We start from the raw sequence: 21,535 nt of genomic DNA on the forward strand, positions 1-21,535 counted from the left end.
AGACAGATCGCACTAATTATGTGTTTGTCTTTTATGTATGTATGTATTTCAATTTTTCAGACTATACAGGTTCCTCAAATTCTGAGGTAAATCCCACTACTTGTTGGTTTGTTGTTTGCACTTATTTTTCACATCATTTTAACTTTCACGTCCTCAGATAAGGGTGGGCCTTAGCGCGCCCACACCGCCGAGGTACTCATCTAAACGGTCCTGAAGAAAGCCCAGTAAACTACATACATAAGGGCAGAAACATGCTGACACCACTTTAAGTGGAAATATCCAAACTAATATTTGGTAGATTTCCAAACACATACAATTTTAACCATGTCAGGCTGACCACTGAATAAAGTTTTTCTTCTGCTACAGCTCTTTGACATTTTTAAACCACTGTTTTTCACATCACTGTCACAAAACCAGCTCCGCAGTATTCTGGCGTTGTAGCACACCAGGGAGGCATTCGGCTTCTCCTGGTGGGCCTGATGATGAAGCATGTCACCACCCAGGGTGGTGAGTGAGGGCTTCTAAAAAATCCCTAATGATTTCCAGTGTGAATTATTTAGGTGGATTCCTTCTTTGTTCCTGTGCTTACATTTACTTCAACTTACAACCACACACACACAACCGCACACACAACTGCACACACAACCACACACATACAACCACACACACCACCACACACACACAACCCCAACTACACACCCAAACACACAACCACACACACACCACCACACCCACACCCACATACAACCACACACACAACCTCACACACAACCACACACACAACCACACCTATACCCACACATACAACCAGACACATAACCACACAACCACACCGTCAGTGCACAATTTCACCAGACACAGACACCATCAGTCGTCATTGCAGGCTTCCACCAGGCACACAGCACCAGACGTCAATGCACGCTTTCACCAGGTACACACACGCCACCAGCCGTCAGTGCACGCTTTCACCAGGCACACCCCACCAGCCGTCAGTGCACGCTTTCACCAGGCACACACTACCAGCCGTCAGTGCACACTTCCACCAGGCATACACACCACCAGCTGTCAGTGTACGCTTCCACCAGGCACACACACCACCAGCCGGCAGTGCACACTTCCACCGGGCACACACACCACCAGCCATCAGTGCACAATTTCTACAGGCACACACACCACCAGTCATCAGTGCACACATCAATTGTTAACGCATCCACAATTAACTATTAAAGCAATCGCAGTATGACGCATTTTACTTTTAAACATATTCATCCAAAGTGCAGCATGCCACCATTGCTACAAAAATAAATACACTTTTTGTGGCCTACAAATTATAGACTTTTGTTGCAATTGGTGTTGCAACATTTAGCAGTGCCAATAGCTCAAACTTAATTAATGCGAGATCTATTGCATTGCAAATGCTTGTTTAGCTCTTGCTTCCATGAAGCGAAGCAGATGTTTGTTGGGGCGGGAGCAGTGTTCCTGCATGCCCCGGGGAAGTGGCGGTCGCCGGCGCATTGGGGTGTGGGGCAGAAGCCACCCGCAACTTATTAAATAAAGTAAAGCCTCAGGGAGATGGCAGTCTCTGGGGCAGCATGGGGGATCAGGAGTACCCCCATGCATTTTTTTTTACAGAAAAAGCCCCTTGGAGGTGCAGTCCCCAAGGCTGCAGGGGAAGGGGGATGCTTGCCACAGCTCATCATTAACATAGCCCTGGGGAGGTGGCAGTGCCCTGGCCTGCTGGGGCACCCACATCCTAATTCAGCATTGCCCTTGGGACCTGGCCTGCCAGAGGGCTTCAAGAAAATGAAGCGTGGAGCCTGCGCTTTGTTTTTATTTTTACATTTTTTGGCGGGATTCGCATACCCTAATCAAATCCTGCCCCAAAAATGTTTTTTGGACCATCTGGGACCACCTGAGCAGCCCTAGGGGGTCAGTGTGTTCCTACCTTGTCCCATTTTCTTCTTTTTTCACCTTTTGTCTTGTGGCTCTGTTCAAATGAGTCACAAGATGCCTGCCAACACTTCCTGGTTTGAAGTGTTGGCAGCCAATCAGAGTCAAGCTAGTGATCGGGAGGGTTCTCAGATCCACTGCAGTCACCAGATACGAATATTTTTTTTACATATGAATTTCTCAGGAACTACTGAACGGGTTTACACCATTTAAAGCAAAGAGTGCACTATGGATTACGAGCTACCTTTGTCAAATTTGGTGTAATTCCGTTCAGTGGTTCGGGCTGTAGCTGCGACACACGTTTCCTAAGTGTGTCGCAGTTAACATGGGTCTCCTCTTTTAACATGGGTCTCCCCGTTTTTATCGGTACCCGCCTAACAAATAACTCCGAAACTTTCAAGACAGGAGCTGACCGGACCGTCCCATTCGTTTTGAAAAAATTGCGATGATTCGTCAAACGGCACCAAAGATATTGGCAAATAAAAAAAACCTTTTTGAATGGAACAAGGTAATAACTGTAACTACCTACTGGCGACCGCCAGTAGGTAATATATATATATTGTTCTGGAAAAAACATAGTTGCAGAGACACAGGTGTAAAAAAGGAAGAAATAATAAATGCAGCAGGACCACATAGGATGCACCAAGACATGCGGAAACTTCCAGGAGATGGTAACACAAAGTTTTTGCATCACATACAAAAGAAAAAACACAAGTACAATGACTAATTCCAACTCGCAATGCTGCCAGGCACACTCAAGATCCAGACAAGGATGGAGCTCAGACCCCCCATCCTCTTTGCGAGCACCATTTTGGATTGAACTCAGTGTATATTCTGCAATGAAAATTGTCCCTTCAGTTTTTTTTTACATGAGGAACAATGTGGGAAAGTTGCCTCGAAAAGATATCTGTATCTTTAGCATTGACAGGGCTATGAGAGGTCTAGGGCTGTGCCAACTTGGGCGATTCAGCACAGTTCTGGCTTAAGGGTTTGGGTACAGAGCATCTCAGTCTACAGTGTAGCTCCGTTCATGGGTTAGTCAAGTCAAGTCAAAGAATTTATATAGCGCGCTACATACCCGGAGGGTCTCAAGGCGCTTGAGGAGGGGTGGGGAATTACTTGTCAAATATCCACGTTTTAAGTTGCTTTCTGAATGCTAGGTGGTTCTGGGTAAGGCGAAGGTAAGTGGGAAGTGAGTTCCAGGTTTTAGCTGCCAGGTAGGAGAAGGATCTACCTCCCATGGTGGTTTTGTTGATGCGGGGTACAGTGGCAAGGGCTTGGTTGGATGATCGTAGCTGGCGGGAGGGGGTGTAGAAGGACAGTCGTGTGTTGAGGCATTCTGGTCCGATTTCGTAGAGTGCTTTGTGTGCGTGGGTTAGGAGCCGGAAAGTGATCCTCTTATTGACGGGAAGCCAGTGGAGGTTTTTCAGGTGACCAGAGATATGTTCTTTACGCGGGATGTCTAATATGAGCCTGGCTGAGGCGTTTTGGATTCGTTGGAGTTTTTTCTGGAGTTTAGCTGTAGTACCGGCGTAGAGGGTGTTTCCATAGTCCAGTCGGCTCGTGACCAGAGCGTGGGTGACCGTTTTCCTAGTTTCGGTGGGGATCCAACAAAAAGTTTTTTTGAGCATGCGAAGAATGTTGAAGCAAGATGAAGAGACGGGGTTGACTTGTCTGTTCATCGAAAGTGAGGAATCCAGGATGACACCAAGGTTCCGTGCGTGGTCTGTCGGGATGGGTGCTTTTCCAAGGACTTCTGGCCACCAAGAGTCGTCCCATGCAGAGGGGGAGGTACCTAAGATAAGGACTTCTGTTTTATCTGAGTTCAGTTTCAGACGGCTGTGTTTCATCCATTCAGCTACTTCTTTCATTCCTTCGTGTAGGTTAGTTTTGGCGGTGCTAGGGTCATTGGTGAGTGATAGGATCAGTTGAGTGTCATCCGCGTAGGAGATGATGTTGAGGTTGTGTTGGCGTGCGATGGCCGCGAGGGGGCTCATGTATATGTTGAAGAGGGTGGGGCTGAGTGAAGATCCTTGTGGCACGCCGCAGATGACTTCAGTGGCCTTTGACTTGAAAGGTGGAAGGCGGACTCTCTGGGTTCTGCCGGTGAGGAACGAGGTGATCCATTCCAGTGCTTTTCCTTGGATTCCGATGTTTCTGAGGCGCTGTAGAAGGATGCTATGGCAGACTGTGTCGAAGGCTGCGGAGAGGTCGAGGAGGATGAGGGCGACTGTGTCTCCATTGTCCAGTAGAGTTCGAATGTCGTCTGTTGCTGCAATGAGGGCGGTCTCCGTGCTGTGTTTTGCTCGGAAGCCGGACTGTGAGGAGTCGAGGGATTTGTTGGCTTCGAGGAAGGTGGCGAGCTGGTTGTTGACTGCTTTCTCGATGACTTTGGCCGGGAATGGAAGGAGCGAGATGGGGCGGTAATTTTTGAGTTCGGTGGGGTCCGCTGTGGGTTTTTTCAGAAGGGCGCTGAGTTCAGCGTGTTTCCAGCTTTCTGGGAAGGTGGCGGATTTGAAGGAGCAGTTGATGACGTCTCGGAGGTGCGGTGCTATGATGGAGTCTGCTTTGTTGAAGATGTGGTGAGGGCAAGGGTCTGTGGGGGATCCTGAGTGGATGGAATTCATCAGGCGGATGGTGTCCTCAGTGGAGATAGGGTTCCAGTCATTAAGGGTGTTCGAGGGGGGTGAAGGTCCAGTAGATGGTTGGGAGGGTTGGTCTCCGGGTTGGTTGTCGAAGCTGTTGTGGATGTCTGCAATTTTGTTGTGGAAGAATGAGGCTAGGGAGTCGCAGAGTGCTTGAGAGGGGGTGATGTCGTTAGAGTTGGCCGAGGGATTGGTAAATTCCTTGACGATGTTGAAAAGTTCCTTGCTGTTGTGGGCGTTGTTATCTAGTCGTTCCTTGAAGGCGGTTTTCTTGGCCTTTCGGATCAGTTGGTGGTGTATGCGGGTGGCGTTTTTGAAGGCGTCCTTGGTGCTGGTGGTTGGGTCTTTTTTCCAGGCCTTCTCAAGGGAGCGACAGAGTTTCTTGGATTTCTTAAGATCATCGTTGAACCATGAGGCCTTCTTGCTGCCAAGTTTGCTTTGTCGCTTTTTCAGTGGTGCTAGGATGTCGGCGCTGTTGGATAGCCATAGGGAGAGGTTGGTGGCGGCTTGGTCGGGGTTTGAGGAGTGGGCTGGGGGGTTTAGAAGAAGCGATGAGGAGATCTGGTCGATGGTGATTTTGTTCCAGTTTCTTTGCAGAGTTGGTTGGGGGTGGTTGTTGGGTTTGGGCTTGTTGTAGGTAAAGTGAACGCAGCTGTGGTCGGTCCAGAGGAGAGCCGTAGTGTGGCTGAAGGAGACATGATTGCTGGAGGTGAAGATAGGGTCGAGAGTGTGACCTGCGATGTGGGTGGGGGAAGTGACTAGTTGTCTAAGTCCGAGGTTGGCGAGGTTGTCCAAAAGGGTGGTGGAGTTGCGGTCGTTGTTCTTTTCAAGGTGAAAGTTGAGGTCTCCCAGAAGGATGTAATCTTTGGAGGGGAGTGCGTGTGGAGTGATGAAGTCCGTGATGTCCTCACTAAATTGTGCGCGGGGTCCTGGTGGTCTGTAAAGGAGGGTGCCTCTGAGTGTGGTCTTGGGGTCGATGTGGATCTGGAAGTGAAGGTGTTCGGAGTTGGCGAGATTGATGTCAGAGCTGGTTGAGATGTGGATGGATTTCTTATGGACGATAGCGATGCCTCCTCCTGTGTGGCCGGTACGGTCCTTGCGAATGATCTTATAGTCTTCTGGGATGGCAATGGTGATGTCCGGGGCGGAGGAGGCGTTCATCCATGTTTCTGTAAGGAAGGCGACGTCCGGAGAGATGGTGTCTAGTAGATTCCATAGGTCAATGGCGTGCCTGTGGACCGATCGGGTGTTGAGCAAGATGCATTGTAGGTGGTTGGGGGCGGGAATCTGAGGTGTGATCGTAGCGGAGTTGTTGACGGTGCCGATGAATTTGCAGGAGTAGCATGAGAAAGGTCCATGGGTGTGTCCAGGAGCGGCTTGGACGCAGTTGGGGGAGCGGCCGGGGTTAAGGGCTAGGAGGGTGGTGGCATCGTAGGTAATGCGGGAGGGCTGGGCAATGCGAGGGCCAGGGGGTCTGGCGCTGGGCGCGGTCCAGGCGCGGACGGGCGTAGACGGGCTTACCTTTGGCGCACCTTCGGCGCGGATTGGGCGCGAACGCTGCGCGTAAATGCTGCGCGCGGGAGCAGCTGTCATATATGGATGGTGGAGGGGGAGGGGCGAGGGCGGCTCAGCTGGGAGGCGGGGCGGGCTACGGAGGAGGACAACAACAACAAAATGGAGGCGGAGGGGTCTGCACGGCAAGAGCGCCTGGGGGAAAACGCTAATTCGGCGAGAAAGTAACGCTGGCAATTTAAAAATGCAAATTAACAAAGCGGCAGTCAAAAGCACAGAGCAGGCAATAGATAGCAAGCAGTTTCCGGTACAATGCGCTGCACAACGATACCAAAGCCACAGGGGAGCGACCACTCAGCTCAGAAGCGAAGAGCGAGTCACAGCGCTTCCAGGTAGGGGAGCGCTGTTTGTAGTCTGTGGGAGGGCGGCTCAGCTGGGAGGCGGGGCGGGCTACGGAGGAGGACAACAACAACAAAATGGAGGCGGAGGGGTCAGCACGGCAAGAGCGCTTGGGGGAAAACGCTAATTCGGCGAGAAAGTAACGCTGGCAATTTAAAAATGCTAATTATTAAAGCGGCAGTCAAAAGCACAGAGCAGGCAATAGATAGCAAGCAGTTTCCGGTACAATGTGCTGTGGGCCACTGCAGTCACAAGGTACTTTCAGCAGGCAGGAAGATTATAGAAAATGGAAAGCTTCTACACTCTGGAGTGTGCCCAGCTGAGTTACAAGAATCCTCACTGAATATTTACTATTTTGTAAGTGACAGTGGCAACTCATTGGGCTTTAACTTGGCATCTTCAGAAGGCAGGAGTATAAGGCAGAGGATAAGGATAGCGTTGCACTGCAGGCCACTGCAGACAAATACATCAGGGGTATAGCTGTTGCAGAGAGACCTATGTGAAACCCTCCACGTATCTCCCTCCCAGCCCACATTGTTGATGATTTCCAAGACTGGACTTGAAAATACCAAAAGTTTCCACTTGATGGTGCGTCTATGTACATTGTATTGGGCAACTCAACCTGTGGCCCAGTGCAACAGGCAAGCAAAGACTTTGCTGCCAAGGAAGGCAGCTAGCAGGTCACTTTGTTTACATTCATCCACCGGCAAGGTGGCATAAAACCCAAAAACAGTAATTAATGTGACAGCCCCAAACCCCCTGTGAGGTGGTAGATGTCCTACGTCGCAAAAACGATCACTAATGCCCTACCTAGGCACAGCTTTCACCCAAATGGCAGAGACCAAAATTTGTTTTCTTCCTCTTCGGGTCATCCTGCATGTTTGCTTCACAATCCTTGCTTACGTGCAGACTGGCCTTATCTTTTGCCATTAAAATATTAGGCACATCTGCTCTTCATATGGCTTACAGTGTAGACTGTCATTTGATGGAATTCTCCACATTTCAGCAAGATTCCCAGCGCACGCACAGCAATGAAACCAAAAATCTGGGTTGCACAACCGGGAAGATCTCATCCAATACTGTGGACATGGTTAAGGTTTTAAAAAATTATTAAGTGATTACTAAGTTGCACATCATGCTTTTTAATAAGCAGCTACACAACAAGTTGTGAGCACTGTTGCCTCCCAAGTTACCTGCTGCCCGGTGTTATTATATCTGCTACTTCTCTACTGGCCCTTCTTCTGTATCTTACTTAGGTACACCACTTTACGCATTACAATTTAGCGTGTGGAATCCTAAACAAAATACCCTAGAGGTGCTGTACTTTTTCCCCTAGTCTAATTCCAAAACATAGTCAGGACACTGGTCCAATCCCTCTTTGGGCCATATGCTTTCACTAACAACGAAGGTGGCTGGGGGCTTCTGTATAAACCCTTTACTGTGCAACTGTTAAATTATACATAAGGTGGCTTGTCCGAGTCAGTTTTTCTGTAAGAGCATGTTGTTACATCCACAGGAAATTAAATTACGATGTCTCATGTTGGTGAAGCAATAGGAGGACGTCATAAGACATCATTTGACTGGCTTTGTCCCCAGACAAGCCAGGCTTGATGTGTCTGAAAAGCTCTGTAAACGGTGCCTATGTATTGATCCGTTGTAGTAGTTCCTTATTTCTGCAGTATTTTTAAATATTTTAAGTATAGGTCGGTCTTATTTTATTGTGCAAATAAAAGTAACTTCTAAGGTCCTCATTATGAGTGGCCCAGTGTTGGTAAAATCAGACTCCGCTGGTGCCAAAATTCATTGGCTGCGATAAATACCATCAATATCAAGCTTTCAAGGATACATAAAAATCTGCATGTTCCAGTTACTGGCCATTTCCTACCCCAGTAAATTTCGGTAGGTTAACCTGACGAAATGTACCTGGAGAAATGTGTGGGGTTGCGATGTTGGCCATAAAACTCAATTCTCGTATGTGCAGTAACACACATTGTGGAATATCATATTTCCATTGTAGGAGTGTCTGAGTAGTCGGATTAGTTAAGTGACATTGCCACACTGGAGTTTGGGTTAAGCAAAGTAGCAGAATAGATAACTCGAAAATTCTGGTAGTCTGAATCCTTCCTTCTAAAGAGGGACACTGAATAGGTTTGAACGTCCATTAGTTGTCATTCTGTCAGCGGAAGGGCATAAATCTCAAACTGTTCCAATCACAGGGGAGATAAATGAATCTGCCTTGGGGAATGGGTGGGGAGCGGGTGTGTTGAATTGGCACAGGCTACCAGCACTTGAGCACTAAGAAGGGCTGTGTCTGGGGATAATGTTTCAGCTGATTAAGGGTCTCTGAACAGGGCCAGCTGCTGTGGTGGGGAAGGATCAGACTTGATGGGGGATGGAAACCCAGCCTGCGCTTTTGTCACACACATGCGCTGGGGTCACTGGCAACCATTCTAACTTCAGAGGTGCCTCGAGGGGGGAGGGAAGGTCGTGTGTTTAGGATGGCGTTCAATACATGCCTTAGGATTCCTTGAAATGCATGTAACTTACGATATTTGGTATCCTTAACTGTGATGTAATTGCGCAGTTTAAGCCAGAGATGTAGGTACGCGGGCTTTACACGAGATTTCCATTTATTTCTCCCATCATAAAACCCGCGTATAATAACGTGAGATATTTCCTTCACATTTACATTTCGAAACGTCAACACGTCTGGTATTTTCTGCATAAAAACCGTGATTCCTAGGACACCGCTCTGTCCTTTCATGTATTGTGTTGAATAAATAGTTGGACTTGCCTGCTGTGCTGTGTATCTAGCTAGTGAATACGTCGATCCTGTATGTGATCATTTAGGCTGCATCCAGGAGAAAACTGCTGCATAATCTTTACTGCTTTCAGATGCTTAATTTCAGTTTAAGGGCAACTGGACTACCTAGGATTGGTGTAAAAAAAAAAAAAGGGACATTGTGCTGGTTACACAAATACATGAACGACTGGAACAAAGACACCACAATTCACAGATAACAAAAAGAATAACGGGAATAAAACAGCGCTCTCCAAGGTAGAAGAAAATATGTATGATTGATTACTCGACTAGACATTTGCTAGGACGTCACTACCTTTTCTCATTCGTTCACCGAATTGAGTTTAATCGTTTCTATTCTGCTACCGAGCATCCGCGAGTGATGAATGACTTTTTCTGAGCATGGCATTTCCCTGTTTGGAGCCACTGGTGTTCGTCGATATGAAAGAAACTGCAACGGTTGCAAAATATTGGAGACCTTTTTTTTTTTTACAGCTATTTAAGGTGATTTAGGGTGAATGAATAGGAATCAAATCCCCATATGACCTACATTAGCCAAGACGAACCCGTATCTACTAAAAATGGGGGAGGGGGATTATCAAATGTTTTCATAGCAAGAGTCAAACACAAACTCCTGAAGTCACCTGGCATCGTAGGGAGCACATCATGGCCTCACTGAGGCCAATAAACGATACACACTCATACCATATACAGTGGTCTATGCATTGTTCTCTAAATAACCATTTTACCTAAGGCATCTTTACGGGGAAAATAAGACGCCCTTATCTGTCTCACATCTAGCGCACGAGGGGTGTGCCATCGGATTTATTCTGCCAAGAAAACGGTTAAACGACCACACTGGCGGTGGAAGAGTACTATATACACGACGGTCCTTCTCAGCTTAAAAATAGACGATGAGGCTTGAACGGCCGCAGCCCGCTGTCAGCCGTTGAAGGCCATCTTGAAAGCGCGTGCGTCCGGGGTACAAACTGGCTGCCATCTTGAAACAGGGAGCTTTTGGATTGTGTTTAAAAAGGAAACGTAACAAAAAATAACGTTGAGCCCAACAAAGTTGAAATTATTGCATTTGTAAGCCCGTTGTAAAAGTTATTGATAACCCCCCTCCCCCCACATTAATATTGAATATATTAATATTACGGAACATTGTATTTAAATACAGCGATATAATTATTCACCATACTTATTTAAGGAGATTCGACGAGCAGTAAAACAAAGCACAGAATGTCCACGTTTTAGATGGTACAGTATGAATGTTATTTAACGCTAAATCTTTCCCATCAATAATGGCCGCCTCGTTTTCCTCACGCAGACATCGTTTCGCCACACCCGCGGCGCGCGTGGGGCCTCGAAGCTTGGCTTTCAGCAGCAGCCGCAGCCCGGCTCCTGTGTCAGATCGGGCTCCCACCGCTCCTCCTCTCTCCGCTCCCCTACCATTGGCTGGGTCCCGGTGTCGTGAGGCAGCCGCTGGGCGGCACTGTGACTGCGGCCCCCCGCCTCCGCCTTCCTTTCCTCTTTGTGTGCGAGGAGGCAGCTGCAGCACCTCTTCGGCCGCACGTTTGAATGTACAGAAGGCTGGAAGGGACCACATTTTCATGGGCCATCTGTCTCCCGGCGGCAGCAGGAGGAGCTTCGGCAGCATTCTCAGAAGCCCCGGGAGCGACACCGGCAACAGGAACAGCGCCTCAAGACCCCCCAGCAGCGGACACCGCACTCTCGCCAGCAGCGGACACAGCCACACAGGGACCCCGCTCTCCGCAGCTGCACCATGGTGTTGGTGCACGTCGGATACCTCGTTCTTCCAGTCTTTGGCTCTGTGCGAAACAGAGGTATTCTGTGCTCTCACCCCTCGCAGGGGTTCTTCTCTGTCTTGTCTCCGCTCTGCCCCTTTGTTAATGTCTGTGCCCCGCTCCCAGGGCTTAGGGTACCTGGAAATCTGACATCTTCACCCTCCCCCCACCCAATAGCACCAGGCTCTTCACGGGCCTTATTACCGTCTCGGTAAATGCACACATAATAAACATGTTTTTTTTTTAGGTGGATAGGGTGACCACATATAAATCTATAGGTGGCCACAGGGTTATTTTAGTCTTTTTCAAACCTTACCAACACTACATTTCCCTTGTGTTATTCCCGAGCATAGTGCCTTGCCCTCCTGTTCCCTTTCATTTCCATTGTTACCACTTTCTTTTGTGCCAGACTTAAACGTCTCACTGGAGGCGAGGCTGTATAGTCTGTCTTCTCCTCGCCCCCGTTCTATTCCTGCTACAGCTCTGTTTTGTGGAGGAGGGGGGCTCATAGGTGGCAAAATCAGATTCTCAGCCAATCTAGTACACATTTGCAGTTGTCTGCAAGGGGGCACTAGGTAGAAACACATTTACCAAGAACCCTCTCAATATGTTTTCAATTATTTAATTGGATGCATTTCAGCATCACATAGAATTTATCATCCCCAACCCCTATGTATACATTTCCCACTCCCACTTTGAATTCTGTGTTAAGGTTTTGGTATATGGTTGATAGGAACCCTCGATTCTTTAGTGTTCATGGTGATTTATTCCATTGCAGAAATAGGCTAGGTAGTATTAAGCCTTCCAAACAGTATGTTTGTGTGTGGGCATGTATACACACGCCCCAGATCACTAATAGTAGATGGATTGTACTCACCAGTTGTGCCTGTATTATAATCCTAACTCATCTTTAATATTGGATATATTCCATGGTCTAAGCCACGATATCCACGACACTTAAAACCTATGTTTACCCGACTTGCTGCAACACCTTTGCAATATAAAATTCATAGAGGACATCAATGTATTACTTTTATTGTATGTGTATATTATATAATATATTCACTTATATGTATAATATATGGATACTAATGGTTTAATTGAGCCTAAAATTATCACAAAAGTGGATCCAGTTAAAATCAAAACTGTTATGTCCTGTTTTGCTTGAAATGTTGTTAAGCACATACGATATAAACAGTAACCAGACATCCTTTGTGTCTTATGCAACGTACTTAAAATAGTCTATATTTACCATACGTGACTGTGGCTTTACTGCAGTCTCTTCTGTGAATATGGGATAGTGACATAAATTTTGCATTTATCAAATCTTTTTTTGTTTTGTTTTGTTTGTCTCTTCATTGTGTAGCACAGTGAATGGTCGACATGCTGCTGTGTGGTGTGGCCCTCTTCTGCCTCTGCATTTAGCTGTATTGTGACACCCCTCTTAACCATTTCCTGTTTTCATCCGAGGAAAGCATTGCTATTTATTTAAGCTGCAGTATCTCCTGTCGCTCGACTGCTTACCATTTTATTTGTGTTTTTTCGAAAGGCCCCTGTTCCTTTCACGAATGGACAAAGCCATGCCCGCTCTTGTCTCATTTGCACGTATCCACTGGTGGCATCTGGCAACCCACGTAATCGAAGTAAATCGATTGCATATAACACTGAACTTGACAGATTACAATTTAATATATATTTTTCTGATGTTACAATATATCTGCAGTTGTATTTTAAGCCTTACCAATTTTAGCACGTGATGCCTGTAATTTTATGCATTTTCAAACCATTTCATTATGGTCTGACTCTGTACTATACACGTACTAGCCACATTTTGATGCACAATTTATTTTGAAATGCCTTTTACAGGAGGCTATATAGCTCCTTCTATATCACGTGTTTATATTTTCCATGAATTCATTATACTTTTAGATTTTTTTTATTTGACGCCCCGCCCCCTGTTTAGAGATGACACCACTGGTTAAAGTGAAAGGGCGAGGTGGCTATATGGTGCATTCTTGTGATGGAAGATACTAATGCTTGACACTGAAATCACAATCTTCTTGTAAACCTTGTAGAGACTGTAAGCTTAAATCTGTTTTCTTTTTAGTTTCATTGTAGTTGCATAGAGAGTAGGCCATTTCAGAATAGATGTAGAGAATAACAGCCATTTTTGTATCTTCATCTTGTTTAGCTATAAATACATTGCACTGTAAATTCCTGTTCAGTGGACTCATTTTGCTTTTGCGGATGCAGTATCTTATGTTTTGTGGTCATTTTAGGCCAACCATTCCTTGCTGCTGTGGCTGCATTTTGTCCCCTAATGAATGCACACAAAACAATCCTTTGTCTAAAAATATATACATTTATTAACAGTTACCAAATTGCCTGAAATTTCAATGGCTTTGGTCCTGTTGTAGTCGGGCAATGACATCCATTATTAAGAAGTGATTTATGCAAATCCTGTCTATTCCATTCGCCATGCATGTTACAGCATTCTTGTTATGCTTTTGTAAAATGCATCATACAGAGGGGTACTGCATCTTTTTTACATGACATATCCGATCATTTCCCAACCAGAACTAATCTGCTTTCATTCCAGAAATTCTACCTGGATTTCTTTTAAAAAGTAGAATAACCTTTGTAGTTAAAGTACATAAATTAAATTATTCCATTAGAAAGATATGTACTGTGTTAACTACACCCCAAAATATAATCAAGTGAATGTTTGGGAAATTCACACCAACAATTGTATTCAATTGTTAAGTGTTGTCCTGGTAAACAACTACTTTATGGCAAAATGGATTTCCATTAAACAGGGATAACCTTTTTCTGCTGTGCTAAATTACTTCCTGTTCTTATTTTGTGGGTAATTTTCTGTATCAAATATCCTTTTGGTTGTGGATCTTCACCTTTTTTCTTGTACTAAAACTAAAGCATGGTCTGTATTTTTTTACATTACCTAGTTTTCTGATTGTAAATCTCTCTGTAGAGACATACCCTGCTGAAATGTAATGTGCTCTAGCCAATACATCTGCTCATTGTACGCTGCTTTTGTTCTGTTTGCCCCCCCAAAGCATGGTGGGCCTTGGCCTTTTTGTATTGTGTGCATGGTGACATTGTTACACACAGTTCCACTAATACTAATATACAATCTCTCAATAAAGAAACTAGTTTCCTACATTAACCTAGTGTGCTTTTTCTATTGCTGTTTACCCATTTATTGTTGTATTCCTCCTCTCTACAATATTTTTCCTTGCTTTACCTCTACCCCATTTGTAAGTTGTGAATGACTGCGTTGAAGGTACTACACATGGGACCTTGTTCTGTCTGCCATCCCCATACAAACTTTCCATATCAATCTGGATATACATATTTACAATATCTATACACACACATATTTATGTATATCCAGTATGGTTTCACTGCATATTACTATTTTGCTATGAAATAGCCAATGCGCTTTGAAAAATAAAACTTCCCACCAGTCTTGGAATTATTTTTTATTTGTACAGATTATACTGATTTCAGTTTTATGTCTCATTTCTTAACATGTTATAAACATCAGACTGGAAACGGGGGAAAAATCCCAGGCAAATGATTATATTACACAGACTGGTTTATTCTGCTAACATTGAAATAGCTTGTAAAGAGATCAGCTCTTCTTCTAAAATGTAGGTAAAAGTTTATCAAAATAGACATGGAGACCTGTTTCCAAAGGGTCCCACTGCCTTTCCTCACAGGAAGGGAGGTATGCTGAATCCTTCACAACGAAGCAATCTCTAAATATCTAAGGCAATTTCCTGTTTTTGAAGACCATCTTTGAAACTTTGTGATCCACACCTTTTTAATTCTCTGTAGCTTGTGGTGTACTTGACCAAGGACTCTACATATCATGCACACTTAGATGTGTTTGGACTACAAAGGATGAGTGCCAGACGAATTATCCTGTGGCCATAATGAGTCAACGCTTCAATACTGAAATATTCATTCAGGTTTGGCGTCCCCATTCTGCAAGGAGTCCATAAACTGTGCAGGTGTCTTTCTCTGCTACGTGGTAGGGTAAATAGTATTAAAACACTCAGAGTAGATTACATTGTGGGACTGGTGGCCAACAAGATGTATTCGGGCATTGTAACTCTTGGTCCATTGTCTTTTTAAATATGGAGATAACCTCACTGGATACTACTACACTCAAATATGTAATACAAATTAACATTCATTGGCGCAAAAAGTACACTTCTACCACCCGTGCAAAGGTTAAAAACAGATTAGAGAGGCAAAATCCAGGCTGATTGGGAAGTGACGTGAAACAAGCCCATGGTCATCTTGAAAAGCCTTTTCGCTCTCTCATCCCTAGACCTGCTATCCATCATGCTGCTCCTCTTTCCTTGTGCACGCACGTTGCTGATGTTGTGTGACTATCATATTCCTGCTTCCTGGTGTACAGTCAAAATAACACCAACTTTCTCCTGGTTGTATGCCCTGGTCCTTTGTCCTCTTTCTTTCTCTTATCTTTTTTCATTATAATCTCTATTTGTACATTAAGCACTTTGCTGTGGCGTGTACAAAATTACACAGGCGTTCACACACACATAGGAGATATACATGTATAAATGCACAATCAAACCACTAAGAAAGACTGCTTCAGCTTGCATGGACAAGAAATATGCATGTTTTTGGGGCTGATCATTTCAAAACCTGTGATTTTTATTTTTTTACCCATGGAATTTCACCGTATTTGCTGCTTGATAACGGACCCCACCCCCCTTTTGTTCACCCGAGAAAGAGCATACGTAACCTGTGTTACCACAAGATGCGGTTGCCCTATTAATCACCCTAACTAATGCCCCTGTTTTCTTTCTCTTCGTAAACCGGTGTTTGAACACCAGCCCCGGTATAAACCATTTTCGTTACAGTATGGTTGAAACAGGGCACGAAGCAGGGTAACTGCCAAAGGCAGTAGGAACTCGCACCAGGCTATTCGCTTGTCCACTGTTAGTGCATCTCATGTCCTAATGACCGCTATTTTTCCTTGCACGACATCTTCATAGTTCATTTCTAAGATGCATCTCTATGGTACATCCACAACTGTGTGTCTCCTAGTTTATCCACTGTCACAAGTTAAACCTGCATTTCTTTTCATTTCAATACCGAATTTCTGGTTAGTACCAAAGGATGCCAACACAAAATCCCATCATTCACAGGAGTGACATCACAAAGGCTCCATAGGTCACGGATATGGCATGCGGACTTCAGCATCTCTTGTAGACATTGGCAACAAACATTTAAGCAAAACCAACATGTTTCTCTTAAATTAGCATATTTGTGTTTGCGACAAACTACACACTCCCTGGAAGTTTCCTAGATCCCCTTTTGTATGAAAGTGATAATGTGTGATGCTAATGGTAACCTCGTTTTAGCCTGCTCTCACAAACTGCTTTAGGGACGATTTAATTTCTCATATTTTTCACCAGCTGGCTTACCAGTTGAGAAGTGGTGTGTTGTGGGCAACGGGATTGCAGGCACTTCACGTGACGCAATAACTACAAAATAGTAATTTCCTTTGTCTTGATCCACTTCATTTTCTTTGACGCACGTGCTAGAGACGTGTTTGGGAAAAAAATATGACCACCCCATGCCAGTTAGAATACCATGTTCAGCTCTCAGGTTGTGCTGGAAGTACTTGCGTAATTTCTGAGATAAATGTGATATCTTTTAATTTTTCATGTCTTAAAGTAATGTTTGTTTCCCTTTCCACCGTGCTTTGGTAAAGGGCCTAGTTGTGAAAATTGTTGCTCTTGGTTGGTAATTTGATATGGCCTTTATTTTTAGTGGTATCAGTCTGAAAGCCATACATTATAATGCACATACACTGCGTTATGGGGCATATTTAAATGTAGCCTGGATTTCAGTTCCTAGAAATAGGTTGTTGGTTTCACATGTATGGGGTGACTATTTAAAGCTGGATACCTTTATTGGTGGAAGCACCCAAAATTACTGTCCCCCAAAAAGATGCTGTCACTAAAAGGACAGGAACATAAGTGAGGGACACTATTTGCCTCCTCCATTTTGGAACAATATTGTTTCAATGTTTAGTTTCACCACAAATAAAATATTACCAAAATAAAGATTACTTTATGGTGGGAACTTTTCTCCCACTTAGTTCACTAAAGATGCTTTAGCCCCATATGTGTTATTATAATATGGCTGCACAGCTTTCACCCTAATATTTGTTAGCCTTTAAGTGGTCTATATATTAATGATGGCTACCACTTACACAGCATTGAACACCAACCTGGAGCAGATATAGCAACGCTGGTTGTTTAAATTTGCATAGCACTTGCATTAAAAAAAATTAGAGGCGGTAACACTGGTGAAAGGTAAGTGGCAGTACTTGATGGCGTTTTTTAAAAATGTACTTGGGGGACATTGACTTTGGTCCTTTATGTGAGCCTGTCTAATTGTCCAGTTTTGCTGATGTAGCTGATAATGACACATTTATTCTCTGCTGATCAACCACTATGAGATAACACTAGAGGAATGAAAACAATAATTGTCTTGTCAGTGGTCTCTGTGACATCATTTACTGGACCTCTGAAACATAAGGACTCTGAGGTAAGACTATAAATGAAAGTTCTGTGCACATATAAATTAGGCCCCGTGTAGCAGTGTTTATACAAGTGTCAACTAGACGACGAGTGTTGGACACCCCATCAACTAGCAGACATTGGTTAAAAGAACTAGGAGCCAGAGTGGCTTTAGGAGTAAGGAACATGGAATTGTGTGACTATTCCAAACCCCTTTCCCCTTGTTAGCTTCTCATTAATCCTGTAGCAGGAAGTGAATTCAAGTGCACCTGTTGTATTTTGAATTTGCGAATGCAGAGAAGAATGTTATTATGGATTGGCAAAAGGCATGTTCTATCTTCCTGAACGAAAGGCATCAGTTATAAAATATTTGAAGGTAATCTTCAGCCAGATAGGTGGTAGCCCATGTACGTTGTGGGGCCAGCATAGGCTTTATTAACACTAAAAATTTTAAACAAGGCAGTGATATTAGATCTTTTTGCCGTAGGGTTCTCTGACTCCAGGCTGGAATTGTGGATCATGAGGTCCACAAACCTTGGCAAATGTCATAGACTTATGGCAGACCTTTTTGTGGGGTCCGCATACCCATAGATGGTCCAACATGGGTCCACAAATCATCGACTGTTAGCAAACCCTTCAAGGACAAGCATTGACAAAGCCAATACGTCTCCCATTTGGGACTCAGTGGCTTTGCCAATGCCTTTTAGCCATGCTATTCAGCATTCTGACTAAATACATTAAAAAAACCTGTCATTTAAATAAATATAACTACTTGTGTTGCTAATGATGCTCTGTATTGAAATACTGTAAATCCTATTGGTGAACCCCACTCTCCCATTCCACCCTCCTCCCCCTCCCCCCAAAGGTTGATTCTGGACTCCAGCTAATACTCAATGCTCATAAGGTACGTGGACAAGACTGAGCCAGAAAGTCTGAAATTGATCCGTCTGGGATTTCACATGTTCTCAGATCTCTCCCTCATGCTGCAGAGCACAGGTGTGATCATCTCCATATCCATAATGGACTAGAGTATTCTTAACCAGTTGAAAATATCTGGTACATTTGGTTTCTTCCGTTGTGCAGGTAGCTCTTGTTTTGCTGCCAAAGGCGTCTGTGAGATTACACATGTGAACGGCGAACATCCAGGATCATGATCAAGCATGCCAAAGGAATCGGGAACCCCATAGCTTTCTTTAATATGGCTCAAAACTTCCTTCCTGTATATTTTATTCTTGGGACTTGACCACCACACATCTCCATCCCTTCCAACACACCTCATCAGTAGTTGAAAACACTAGTTTGTTTACTCTGGGCGCAGTACCAATTGAACATCATGTTATGCCAGGTTACATGCCCCTGAACACTACAGATTGTCTTGCATATTAGTCCACATGTGCATGCCTACAAAATGACCCAGCTGCCTTCTTATTCTTTTCGGATTGGCAAAGTGTTAAATGGGAAGCAACACAGTGGGAGTCCAGAATGCCCACAAGGGCAAGGCTATTGGCAGGAAGCAACACGGGTGGTGTAAGAAGGCCGGAAGCTACAGGGAAGGTATGGGTGGGTAGTAACGGGCACAGAGGTAACCAACCGGTGACTGGGAGATCACTGTGGAGCTCAATATGGGGGAGAAGCACATGGACAAGAAAGCAATGTAGGCTGTGTGGCGCACGAGGGCGAGAGACTAGCACAAATAGCAGAAGAGAAACACACGAGGTGGCAACTCAAAAAGTAGTTTTGTAAAAAGTGAGCAGTGTAAGGATGCAGTGATTAGTCCATTCTCCAGTGGAGGGACAGACTCAACAAGGGAAAGTAAAACCCACACATGTTGTTAAAAAAGCAAGCACACGATTGACCATGATGTCAACCAGTGGGAAGCAATTGACCGGCTCTAAGCCCCCTGTAAGCTAGCATTACATCTCGCTACAGACATCACTTGCACTACCTAGCAGGCGAGCCCTAATTATTATTTTCCAAAAAGCTCGCAACCATATGGGTTTTCCTAGATAAGGCTGATTTGAGGTGTGCATGGCTAAAATCCAAGTGCAGCAGTGGTTGGACGCAGGACGTGGCCATAGGCCTGCAAGCAGGCCCCCTGGGGTGGGCTGGTTGCAGTAAACTATTGAACTTAGTCCATGATTTAAAAAGAAAGGCCTACAATATATTGAGAAAAAAAACATGTTGAAGTGCTGTTATGATTAGCTTTGCTCATGCACCGAATGTAAGGCTTATGACACCACAATATTTGAACGAAAATATAACACCTAAAAGCTCAATGTAATTCAATAACAAAACTTACTAAAACCAAACTATAATAGTACATTCGTAGTTGTTTCTGTGATTCGTGTTAACAGTGATGTAAATAATCTTAAAGAAAAAAATTACAATTGGATGTGTTACATTAAGGTTGGGTCCATTGAACTTCACCATTTGTGGTTAGCAATACCCACAACACATGCCATGTAAGTTTCTCTTGATGGTCTTCCCATTCCATCTCCCATGCCTTCCAAAGCCGTTGGCTGAATGGTGTATTGAGCATGGTGGGGGGCCTGAGTTATGGTGTGTTTTACCAATCATTTCTGGTAAAATCTAGTGGCTTTGTGCATTTGAGCTCGGCCTTCACTCCGTTGTAACTTTTTTTTCCCCAGTGAATTTCTAGGATTTTAAATAATGGACTTTATTCCCAACCCCTGCTGCTCACGACCATCGTTGGTTCACAGTAGGATTTAGCTGCAGAGCCTGATTTACTGCCAGGTCACTTGTTTTGCTAAAAGTCCAGGGGTCCTGTCCCTGATGGTATTGCTTGTATCTGCTATTAATGGGCGGAGGAGAATAGCTCGAGGCCCTGGACTGTTCCAGCCTCGTCTTATTAAGAGTAAGGCAAAGGATTGAGCATGTAATTAAATGTCGTTGGGAGACTCCCTTTGTGGTTCTGGAGTATTATGTTTTTGAAGAAAACAGTTGGCTTAGTGGCCTTGAAAAAGTTTTTTTTATTGGTTACATCCTTGTTGTTCCAAAGTATTATTATACAGTAGTTGGTATGAGAGCAACACATGTTTCGCTCTAAGTGGTCAATAGGACCAGGGCTTTCTCAAGGCTTCACAGTTATTCAGGTGTTCAGAAAAAAATTCCTTTAGATTTTATACAGTACATTGGTCTTCAGATCGATGTCAAGTAATCAGATGAGATCTTCTTTGAGGGTCGGCTTCCTAACCTTTGCGCCCACCATCACAAAATCCTTTTCTCCCGCCAGAAGATGTTAAAAATCCATTTGTATCCACTTTGCTTCGTATAGTAACGAACGTCAATGCCAACAATGGCTGTAGGTCCGGTACTGCGGCCAAACTCCACATGTGCGAAAGTCATGTGCAGCAGGGGCCACATCCTTGACCCACCTCTCTATGGACAGCCTACCCTTGCGTACACAGTTTGGTTGTGTACAATATGAATCTTTTCTGAACTTTTAACACTTTTTTATGTCAAAATTGTGATTTTCATAAAAATTGTCATGTAAGAAAAATTAATGCTTTTCTATTTCTTGATTTTTAAGGTAGAACTATGCAAGTGTCAACCCTTACAAACCCACTCTGCAGCTTAAAATGTTTCCTTGAATCAAACTACTGAACCTATGTACGCCAAAACAAAGTAAGCATGCTTTGAGTAAAGTTCTACTTTCATGCTATCTTCGGTATAAATATGTTCTGCGGTTTTGCCTGTAGCTGCAAGCAACATTTTTTACGGGACCTAAAATAGAAAAACATTTTATTTATTTTTTTCATTTTATTTAAAAAAAAAAAGTTTTCACTAAACCATAAAATAACAGCCTCATGTGCA

At 44.3% G+C, this 21,535-nt stretch overlaps 1 protein-coding gene across 2 annotated transcripts in view; it reads left to right on the forward strand.

Annotated features, from left to right (window-relative positions):
- Positions 1-10,853: 10,853 nt before the first annotated feature.
- The window catches only part of ARK2C (arkadia (RNF111) C-terminal like ring finger ubiquitin ligase 2C), a 206,823-nt gene continuing 196,141 nt past the window's right edge, over positions 10,854-21,535 (forward strand). For both annotated transcript variants that reach the window (XM_086950827.1, XM_086950828.1), the window contains exon 1: positions 10,854-11,153. In XM_086950827.1, the coding sequence (XP_086806953.1) occupies positions 11,093-11,153 (61 nt within the window). In that variant the 5' untranslated portion in view covers positions 10,854-11,092. The remainder of the gene's footprint in view (positions 11,154-21,535) is intronic.

The sequence above is a fragment of the Lissotriton vulgaris genome, unplaced genomic scaffold (genome assembly GCF_964263255.1).
Source record: "Lissotriton vulgaris unplaced genomic scaffold, aLisVul1.2 SCAFFOLD_1186, whole genome shotgun sequence".
Classification (NCBI taxonomy): Eukaryota; Metazoa; Chordata; class Amphibia; order Caudata; family Salamandridae; genus Lissotriton; species Lissotriton vulgaris.